The sequence below is a fragment of the Microplitis mediator genome, chromosome 8, assembly GCF_029852145.1.
Source record: "Microplitis mediator isolate UGA2020A chromosome 8, iyMicMedi2.1, whole genome shotgun sequence".
Classification (NCBI taxonomy): Eukaryota; Metazoa; Arthropoda; class Insecta; order Hymenoptera; family Braconidae; genus Microplitis; species Microplitis mediator.
In genome coordinates, this window is record NC_079976.1 from 6799348 (window position 1) to 6810918 (window position 11571).

General features: G+C 29.9%; 2 protein-coding genes across 2 annotated transcripts; both read left to right on the top strand.

Annotated features, from left to right (window-relative positions):
* The first annotated feature begins 4184 nt into the window (after positions 1–4184).
* On the top strand, positions 4185–7041 carry LOC130673089 (uncharacterized). Its single transcript, XM_057477999.1, has 3 exons — positions 4185–4740; positions 5084–5579; positions 5648–7041. Exons 1-3 carry the CDS (start codon positions 4738–4740, stop codon positions 6784–6786), a joined length of 1638 nt encoding a protein of 545 aa, XP_057333982.1. The 5' UTR covers positions 4185–4737; the 3' UTR covers positions 6787–7041.
* Positions 7042–8314: 1273 nt separating this feature from the next.
* Positions 8315–10051, top strand: LOC130673411 (uncharacterized). Its single transcript, XM_057478402.1, has 3 exons — positions 8315–8450; positions 8866–9361; positions 9430–10051. Exons 2-3 carry the CDS (start codon positions 9232–9234, stop codon positions 9777–9779), a joined length of 480 nt encoding a protein of 159 aa, XP_057334385.1. The 5' UTR covers positions 8315–8450; positions 8866–9231; the 3' UTR covers positions 9780–10051.
* Positions 10052–11571: the final 1520 nt, after the last annotated feature.

The window sequence follows — 11571 nt, forward strand, 5'->3', positions numbered from 1 at the left end:
CACATTAAATTTCATTTGCTTGCTATACAATCGATCGCGAAATTATATTAAATTATTTATTATATATAGGACTCAGTAGTCGAATATTGTGTTAATTCAAATGGCTGAATGTCATGCGCGTTTGATTGAGAACAGACTTATCTTAATTAAACAGACCGAAACAAAACATTTTTTAAATTATTTTCAAAGTTATCTCCATTCCCTGAGACATCACATATTGCAAATTTTTTTAAATACAAATAAAAAATTAAGCACACGGAAAAAAATGATGCTCAAAATTTTAATAGTTTGTAGTTTATTTTTGACTTAAAATGAGTAGGGGAGAGTGGGGCAGAGCGGCCCCCCTATGCCAATTATTATTTTTTGTGGCTTTCAACCATAAGATCACTTTACTTTTGTCCTATTTCGAACAAATTTATGGACATTTTGCCAAAATTCTGAAAAAAAAAATTTTTTTTTGTGGGGCAGAGCGGCCCCCCTCCAAGAAGTGATAAAAAAATTTTTTTTTTCGTTTTTTTTTTTTTTTTAAATTATTTTTATCATTAAGAATGTATTTATTTCTCTTGAAAACTATTTTTGTTTTTATATTACTCGGAAAAAATGTTTTAAAGTGTAATAAATCGTTCACTCGCGATTACCTTAATTAATAATTGTTATTTAATAAAAAAAAAATCAATTCTATAGTTTTAGTTTATTTCAAAAATTTGTCAACTAAAAAAAAAATTTTATTTTTATAAATTTTTAGTGACCAAATTTGCCTCTTACATAGAGAAACGGCAGAAAAATATGAAAAAAAAATTTTTTTGGAACTTTCGGCTGGTCCATTTTGCCCCAGGTGTTATGCGTAGGGCTAGAAATGTGGAATTATAATAATTTTTTTTAAAAAATCACTTTTTCAATATTTTGGGCTTGTCCATTTTGCCCCAAATGTCATGCGTAGGGGTAAAAATGCGCAAACATATCGGATTCATAGTAATTAGTCGAAAAAAAAAAAAATTTTTTTTTCGGTCAAAATTTCAGGGGGGCCGCTCTGCCCCACCCTCCCCTATATAATAAATTAATTTATAATAACGAATAAATAACATTTTATATTAATTATCAGTCAATGGGATAGAATTTATAAAATAAGAGTTAAAAATTTTCGGTATTTTTATGAACAAAAAATCAGTATCTAGTATACTAATTTTTTATTTTATTATTTACCACTCATTCGATTTATGTATATTGTAAATTAATTTACAATAATGAATAAATGATATTTTAAGCTAATAATTGATCAGTGATATCGAATTTAAAAGTTAGTAACCTTTGTAATTTTCGGCTGGAAAAATCAGTATCTAATATACCAATTCTTAATTTGACCAATCATTACTTTTTAATAGATTATGCCATAAATTAATTAACTTTCACTAATAAGTCACGTATTATACCTAAAAGTGATAATATTTACTTACTTTTGAAATAATTGATAGTAGTTTTCAGGAATCCACAAAAATTAGTAAACTACTTTGCATTAAGTACATAATAGTACTAATTATTGATAACAGATTCCACTTTTTACTGTTATTTATTCATTTTTAATATTCTATTTATTCCGTGCATTTAAGGGTTAGCTTAGTAATCTTCTCTGCCCTACTTAAAAAATCCGATAAATTCGTATACACGGAAAGAAAATTATGGCAGCGGTTCCCATAATTTTGTGAAATTTTTTCCTATACTATCATAGGAATTACGACCATAAATTATGGGAGCGATTCCTACAATTATAGGAATGTTTCCCATAATTATAGGAATAGTTCCTATAATTATGGGAATGATACCCATAACACTATAGGAATGATTCCTATAATTATAGGAATGGTTCCTATAATTTATAGGAATACTTTCTATAATATTATAGGAACCATTCCCATAATATTATAGGAATGGTTTCTATAATAGTATGGGAACTATTCCCATAATATTATGGGAATAGTTCCCATACTATTATAGAAACCATTCCTATAATATTATGGGAATGGTTCCTATAATTTATGGGAATGGTTCCCATATTATCATGAAAAAATTATTTTAAAGAAGTGTGATAATCACTTCTACAATACACAGAAATATTATTAAACATAAAAACAAAAATTCAAACATTGAAAAAAAAAATCGTATTTGGCAAAAAAACATTAAAATTTTTAACAAGAATTTTTTGTCAGCACAAAACATTCCAGAAAATTCAAATTTTGGGAAATTTCTACACTATTGTGCAAAAAAAAAGTTTTATGATATAATAGGGATGGTTCCCATAATATTATAGGAATAGTTCCTATACCAATATGGGAACCATTCCCATACTATTATGGGAATGGTTCCCATATTGGTATAGGAACTATTCCTATAATATATGGGAACCATCCCTATAGTAGTATAGGTACTATTCCCATACCATTATGGGAACCATTCCCATAATGCATAGCAAAACTTCCCATAATTTTCTTTCCGTGTAGCTGTACACTGTAAAAAATCACCGGGGTAAGTCCAAGCGGTGTAGGTGTTAAAATTATCGGTGTTAAATTTACCCCCGAAAGCGGTGTGAAAATAACGCCACCACCGGTGTAAATATTCTGTACCGGTGTTAAAATATTTTATTTTGCGAATATTTTTACTTACTCGATCACTATACTGGTTGATAAATGATATGTTTTATTAATTTTCATAAAGAACTGACTTTTTTTGTGTTTTATAATCTTTAAAGTTAATACTCCAAGCGGACGCAATTGACCCCGCTTTTACACCGGCATTACTCCGCTTTTACACCTGTTACCCCGCTTTTACACCGGTTACCCCGCTTGAACACCGATATTTTTAACACCAGTGTATTACTCCTCCTACACCGGTGTAATTTCATTTTTACACCGGGCGGAGTTAAGCCGAGTCCATTTTTAACACCGCTCTTTTTACAGTGTATGTATAAGGTCCTATACTTAACTACATAACTTCTGTTAGAACTCATTCATTCTTATAAAATATCTATGGGAATTTATGAGAATCTATTGGAATCTATGAAATTTTCTAAACAGGGTCTCTATTATCTTCTCGGTATCAACACTTGCTTAAGTTATCGCTGCAGTTAACTGTTTCGGTCTACGTTTACTTCTGTGTCTGCAGATGTTACCGACAATCAAAAACCCACAAATCATGATTATTTTATTGGAACCTCTTGAATTTCTATATAAGCTCCCAAATGATTTCTTCCTGTAGTCTGGCAGTCTAACAAAAGATCTGAAATTTTTAAATTAAAACTTGATTTATGAATGATTCAAACTCGGATCAATGAGTTCCTAAAACTTGAAAAATTAGAAATATAAATTGGCCGTATATATATGCACATAATTTTTTAAAACTAAATATTGATCACTCTACAATTATTATTTTGTTCCATTATGGCAAACGGAAATTTTTTTTCTGAATAAATCAATATCGTTACTAATTACTATAGCTTCGAGGTCACAGTCACGCACAAGAAGGAATGTCATTACATTGAATTGAAAGCTTTCACTTGTCATAGAATCGATCATAACATTAAATTTAATGAAATTAAATATAATTATTGATCAAATTCAATATTTGATAGATAAGTACAAATAAAATTGATAGTCTGCAATACTGAAAATTTAACTAGTAAAATTCTGATTACAAAAACAGTTAAAAAATTAATTTGTTTTCAGTTTTTGCAAATATGCAGATTAGGCCTTTATTTTTAATAAATCGATATCACTGGAAGAAATAAATGGATATTTAAGGTCACGTTCACACGCAAACGGAAACGGCTACCCATTAAAAATGCAAAGTAATATATTAGTTTGTAAAAAAAAAATTGTTTTCTTTAAAATTTTCTGTTTTTCGAATTTTTTTTTCCTTATACTCACAATTCTTTAGGATTGTAAAAAAATTAATTGGGAACATGATTTCAATTTTGTTTAATGATTCATGTTATTGTTCGCAGAATTAAGGATTATCGGTTAAAAAAAAAAATCTTTTAAAATTGAAGGAATGAATGAAAACCGTCAAATCGCTCATTACGCGATTTTCGGCAAAAACAATAAATTTCATGTTTCGTGGCTTATCAACATTCCAAATTTTGATTCATGATATTACCGGAGGTTTATATTGCGCTTGCGTCCCGACGTCTTTTATACTTCTATACAATAAATAGCCAATCAAACAATTGGAAAAGAGCTTCATAGATTAGTCATGTCTATTATGTGGAGTAGGAGGATTAGATTATGATACGCGCATAATCCTTACCTCCACACTGTAAATTAGCCAATCAGACGTCAGGAAACAAGGCTTTACATACTCATGTTTTGCACACCTCAAGCGCAAAAGCGCTAAGGGTGCTTTATGAACGGTTTTTTTTTTATCATACCAAGGATTAAGATGAGTCAGTTCGAATAAACTTATCCATCTAATCTGACGTTTACATAAAAATTGTCCAGCTAATCTATTATCGTTCATACTACTATAAAATTAATAATCATGAAATTTATCAATATTCTAAGTAAAAATGGTAGAATAAATTAATTATTTGATTAAGTTTAGTCGGGAATCGCTTTTTTTAAAAATGACAAAAATTATGTGGACTAATAGTATTATTTTGAGTTTAATTTTTGTTGGTGTCACGTGTAATAAATATGATATTCTCAAACTTTCGGGACCAACGAGCCCACCAGTCACACACACACACATATGGTAACAATAATTTTTTATAATTAGTGACGTTGAATTTATTAATTTTATAACAATTTTCTGTATTGAAGTTTACTATCAGTGATTTCGAGATAAACTGAGTCATTTTTATTTTTCATTAATATTAGTATTCCGGTAACTGTAACAATGTTTAAATCAATAAGATCGATTTTAGATAATATTGATACAACTTCTGATAAGGTTTAGCTATACATGGCTGACAAAGTCTTTTTAATTGGAAAATTTTTCGACAAAGTTAAAATGTTTTGAATCGTCAGATTTAGCGCTGGTAAAAATTTTCAAAATATGATAATTAACTAGTTGTTTTTTCTTTATTTTTCAATAGAGTCAACTACTCGAGTTATGTTATTCAAATGTGTCAAATCCGATTGCAATAACTCCGAACCTCATTGACACTGTTTATCATAATCCATCCAACACCTTGACAGCACCAATTATTATTCTTGACGACAACTTTCTCGCAAAAGATATCCAACTTTACTATCCAGCATATCCGACATACGTTCTATCGGTAGATACTTACAAACAATTGTTAAATATTATTAAGAGAATTTGGAAAACATCATTATGGAATACTGCATCAGTATTTTACGTCATCGGTAACACTGAGGAATCATGCGAGAATGCGTTAGTAATTACTTACGTACTATGGCAATTTGAATGCTTATCATCATGTGTAATATGTCAAGGAATGAACAATCAAACAATGCTGTATACGTTAAATCCATTCACCCATCGAGCACCATATCCATGGATCGAAATTGAGGGAATTGAAGTTGAGGATCCAAGAATAGCCTTATACGGACAACCTTTCATAAATGGTAAATATTGAAGAGTTAAACTATAAAATATTGTTCTTACGATTGAATGTGTATTTTTCTTTTTCCAGATAAAATGTTGTGTGATGCTCTTAACTTCGATAAGACGCAGTTTTTAGACGGTTATAACGTGAAAGTAACTAAATCAGAGTTAGGTGACAAATTTCTTCAGAGGTACGTTTTTCCGAAGTTAAACATGACTCCGATTAACATTGATAGAGGTGACGTAGGGTCATTTTATTTCAATACTCGTTTTCAAGATATCAGTCAAACGTTGTATGCTCTCGATACAAGTGATAGTGGGTATGTTGATTTAGTATCAGGGGTTGTCGAAAGTAATTATGCTATAGTAACACAAAAAAGAAGTTTCTTATCATTATTTAATCAAGTTACTAGTGTATTTGATGTTGGCGATATTATAGCAATAATTATCATTCTCATACTATTTATAATAGTAATTATGTTGAGCAACGAGTATCAGATTCTCCCGGCTTTTATGGATGTCTTCAAGTTGCTATTAAGAATGGGTATGGATTCACCTGTTGACCGGCTGTTCATGAAAATCAATCTTTTTACTGCGTTGTTGTTCATTTTTATGTTCGGGCCAGCTATTGACGCACAATTATTTGCGGTACTGACTCGCCCGTCATCTTTTGACGCGGAAACACTTCAAGATTTGCATGATCATCGATATCACGTCCATTACCACTCCTCATTACATAAAGATATGATGGAAACCGAAATTTGGACGACTGTTGAGGATATGAAATATTTACATCCCGGTGGCGATATACTTCCACACTCCTGTCTAGAACTAGCCAGTGAGGATAATACTGTTGCGTGTGTTTATGAAACTGTTTCTATACTGCCTTATCTGAAGAATAATTTACGGGTTTCAGAACACTTTTTATTTAAAACTAGTTACACTTACTGGACTCGGAAAGACTGGCCCCTCAAAAAACGGGTTGATCAGCAAACATTAAGAGCGATTGAATCAGGTTTTACAGATAAACATATATATCGTCCTATTCGGAATACACTTAAAAAAATAAAAGATAAAGAAAGATTACAAAAAATTTTAGACATTACCGAAGTAGACGCAATAGATTTAGAATATGCTTACATATTTTTTGCATTTATTCAATTTCTTGCGATTATCATATTCGGAATTGAATACATCATTGCTCGATGGCTGCGTCTTCGACAATAAACAATAAATTTACATTTAATTTGACGATCATATTAACCAACTGACGCAATGTAACACAATCAGTTGACAAATATATTGAATGACATAAATAAACTTGAATACATTTCACTTTTAAAATCCTTAGATTAGTTAACAAATTCTTTAACTATTCAGACACACCAAATCTGATTCCTGTTCTAGATTCTATAGACACATTGAGTTTATTGTTGCAAAATTTATTTATTTATCAATTGATTGTAAGATGGTTAAAAGAATCTGGCGTAATATTTTTCAATCATTAAAAGATGTATTATCTAAAAATGTGTGTACTTAAAGCGTTTTCAAATTGTCAATTGACTTAGAAATACTATCTTTTTAATTATATTGATTTATATGCTGTAAGTCAATTGTGATAACTCAAATTATACGCATTTTATTTATACAATTATTTCAACATCAAATATTTATGAAGTGTGATTCAATAAATCGATATTATTCTGAATTTTATGTCGTTAATATTACTATATATTTATATATATACTTCTTTAAAGGTAAGTGAGAAAAATTTATATATTTTACTGTTCCGTTCTCGTTGTGCAAAATAAGTGAATTTATTTTTCTATGCAAATCAATATTGTTTAGCGTAATTATAAAAACTCCTAGATCACAGTCACGCACAAGAAGAAATGACATCACATTAAACTTTATTCGTTTGCTATACAATTGATCGGAAAATTATATTTAATGAAATTTTATCAGATTATTTATTATATTTATAATGCGGTGGTCGCATTTTTTATAATTTTATTTGAAAATACATTACAAGCTTATTAAATTTTATTTTTATTATACATCGAATTTCTTTTGATGTAAGAATCCCTATGTGTAAGTATACTCATATATATTTATAGTGCGAACATGTTTAACTTTTTTTTTTCTTTATTAAATAAAAGAATTTTATAGATTTTTTTTTCATGGAAATTCTCACCTTGATGTTGACTGAAATAGTCACTTCCGAGCTGAATCAATACGAGAAAAAATGTAAATGTATTAAATCAAAAGCTCATCGTGTAACAAATTTATGATTTGTGGCGTTTGCGGATTGGTTATCGATATAACTCTGTTGTAGGAATAACCAATCCAAATATTTATAAAAAATGCTATGCATTACATAATAGTAGAACTAAATAACTATTCGCGCACACGATCCCTTCCTTACATTGTAAACAGCGAATAAGGCATTCGGAAAAGTTGTATCAGCTACTTTTGCACACCTCAAGCGCGAAAGCGCTGGTGTGCTTTATGATCGCTCTAAACTTTTTGACTCATTCACTCACATTTTCATTCCATTTATAAACAAGTTAAAGCATTCAAATTTATCAGTCATAAACTATCTGGTAAATAAAATAGACGCTTGTGTGTAAATGTTTGGAAAAAAATTATTCTGATAATATTATAGAATTAATAACAATAAAATTGATTCTTATTTTATTAAAATGGATTAAATTAAATTTTTCGTCGAATTAATTTTGGTAGCAAATAGCTTTTTTTTTAATTTAACGAAAAATATGTGGACTTACAGTGTTATTATGTGTTTGATTTTTGTTAATGTGACGTGTGATAAAAATGATTCCTCCAAGCATTCGGAATCAACGAGCTCTTCAGCAGTAATACACACACATGTGGTAAAAAATTTTTTTACAATTATTGACGTCTGGTTTATTATTTATATTATAATATTCTATATAGTAGTTTACTATCAGTGATTTCTCAAGAAACTAAATCATTTAGTATTTTTCGTTAGAATTAGTATTGTGGTAACAGTAACATTGTTTAGAGCAATTAAATCGATCTTAAATACTGGTACTGTTTACTCTCTTAAAATGAATCAGTAAAAAGTGCTGCAAATCAGTGAATATTCACTGATTTGCAGCACTTTTCATTGATTCATTTTAAGAGAGTAGCTGCCGTAGTCTTGAAGTCTTTTTCATTGAAAATTTTTTAGATGAAGTAAAAATTTTTTAACGCGTTAAATTAAACTGATAAAAATTTTTAAATAATGATTATTAACTAGTTATTTTTTCTTCATTTTTTTAACAGAGTCAACTACTCGAGTTATGTTATTCAAATGTGTCAAATCCGATTGCAATGACTCCAAACCTCATTGACACTGTTTATCATAATCCATCCAACACCTTGACAGCACCAATTATTATTCTTGACGACAACTTTCTCGCAAAAGATATCCAACTTTACTATCCAGCATATCCGACATACGTTCTATCGGTAGATACTTACAAACAATTGTTAAATATTATTAAGAGAATTTGGAAAACATCATTATGGAATACTGCATCAATATTTTACGTCATCGGTAACACTGAGGAATCATGCGAGAATGCGTTAGTAATTACTTACGTACTATGGCAATTTGAATGCTTATCATAATTTGTAATATGTCAAGGAATGAACAATCAAACAATGCTGTATACGTTAAATCCATTCACCCATCGAGCACCATATCCATGGATCGAAATTGAGGGAATTGAAGTTGAGGATCCAAGAATAGCCTTATACGGACAACCTTTCATAAATGGTAAATATTGAAGAGTTAAACTATAAAATATTGTTCTTACGATTGAATGTGTATTTTTCTTTTTCCAGATAAAATGTTGTGTGATGCTCTTAACTTTGATAAGACGCAGTTTTTAGACGGTTATAACGTAACGATAAGTACGTTAGGAGACCATTTCCTACAGAAGTACGTTTTTCCTAGCTTAAACATGACTCCGATTCACAAATATGAAGTTGGAGCAGAGACATATTTATTTGCTAATCGTTTTCAAGATATCAGTGGCACGTTGTCATCTTTCGATTTCGTTGATACTAGATATGTTGATTTAGTATCAGGGGTTGTCGAAAGTAATTTTGCTATAGTAACAAAAAAAGAAGTTTTTTGTCATTATTTAATCAAGTTACTAGTGTATTTGATGTTGGAGATATTATTGCACTAGTTATCACTCTCATACTATTTATAATAGTAATTATGTTGAGCAATGAGTATCAGATTCTCCCGGCTTTTATGGATGTCTTCAAATTGCTATTAAGAATGGGTATGGATTCACCTGTTGACCGGCTGTTCATGAAAATCAATCTTTTTACTGCATTGTTGTTCATTTTTATGTTAGGTCCAGCTATTGACGCACAATTATTTGCAATACTGACTCGCCCGTTATCTTTTGAAGCGAAAACACTTCAAGATTTGCATGATCAGCGATACCATGTCTATTACCACCAGTGCAGCCAGATCGCGGACGAAAAGTTCCCCTTCTTTCGCACCATTTTAGCATCACTCACAGCTTAAACGGTGCTTGGGAAGGGGAACTTTTCGTCCGCGATCTGGCTGCACTGATTACCACTCCTCATTACATAAAGATATGATAAAAACCGAAATCTGGATGACTGTTGAGGATATGAAATATTTACATCCCGGTGGCGATTTACTTCCACACTTCTGTCTAGAACTAGCCAGTGAGGATAATACTGTTGCGTGTATTTATGATACTATTTCTATACTGCCTTATCTGAAGAAAAATTTACGGGTTTCAGAACACTTTTTATTTAAAACTAGTTACACTTACTGGACTCGGAAAGAGTGGCCCGTCAAAAAACGGGTTGATCAGCAAACATTAAGAGTGATTGAATCAGGTTTTGTTGATAAACATACATACCGTCCGATTCGGAATACACTTAAAAAAATGAAAAATAAAGAAAGATTGAAAAAAATTTTAGACTACGACAAAGTAGATGCGATAGATTTAGAATATGTTTACATATTTTTTGCATTTATCCAGCTTCTTGCGATTGTTATATTCGGGATTGAGTACATCATTGCTCGATGGCTGCGCCCACGACAATAAACAATAAACTTAAATTTTGGTTGACGAAAATATTTACTAACCGATGCAATGTAACAATCACTTGATAATTATATTGAATCAAATCTGATTCCTCTTTTAAATTCTATAGTCATATTGAATTTATTGTAATAAAATTTATTTATCAATTAATTGCAAAATGATTAAAATAATCTGGTGTGATAATTTTTCATCATTAAGAGATGTATTATCTAAAAATGTGTGTAAAAGCATTCTTAAAATCCGTAATTCACTAAGAAATGCTCTTTTTTCAATTAAGTATATGGATTTAAATGCTTTTGATAAATTGTAATTACTTAAATTGTACACATTTTATTTATACAATTATTTGACCATCAAATTTTGAAGGAGTTTGATTTAATAAATCAATATATCATTGTGAATTTTGTGTCGTTAACATTATTAAATATATATTTCAAAGGTAAGGGGAAAAATTTATATATTTGATTGTTTCGTTCTCTTGCAAAATAACAAAATTAACGTTTTTATGCAAATCAATATTGTTTAGCGTAATGATGAAAGCTTCTAGGTCACAGTCACGCACAAGAAGAAATGACATCACATTAAACTTCATTTGCTCGCTATACAATCGATCGCGAAATTATATTAAATTATTTATTATATATAGGACTCAGTAGTCGAATATTGTGTTAATTCAAATGGCTGAATGTCATGCGCGTTTGATTCAGAACAGACTTATCTTAATTAAACAGACCGAAACAAAATATTTTTTAAATTATTTTCAAAGTAATCTCCATTCCCTGAGACATCACATATTGCAAATTTTTTTAAATACAAATAAAAAATTAAGCACACGGAAAAAAACGATGCTCAAAATTTTAATAGTTTGTAGTTTATTTTTGACTTA

Bases quoted from the DNA above. Each gene is read 5' to 3' on its own strand.
- LOC130673411 (XM_057478402.1), top strand. From the start codon at position 9,232: ATGAACAATCAAACAATGCTGTATACGTTAAATCCATTCACCCATCGA. The intron at 9,362-9,429 runs GTAAATATTGAA...TTCTTTTTCCAG, and splicing joins CGGACAACCTTTCATAAATG to ATAAAATGTTGTGTGATGCT.
- LOC130673089 (XM_057477999.1), top strand. The intron at 5,580-5,647 runs GTAAATATTGAA...TTCTTTTTCCAG, and splicing joins CGGACAACCTTTCATAAATG to ATAAAATGTTGTGTGATGCT.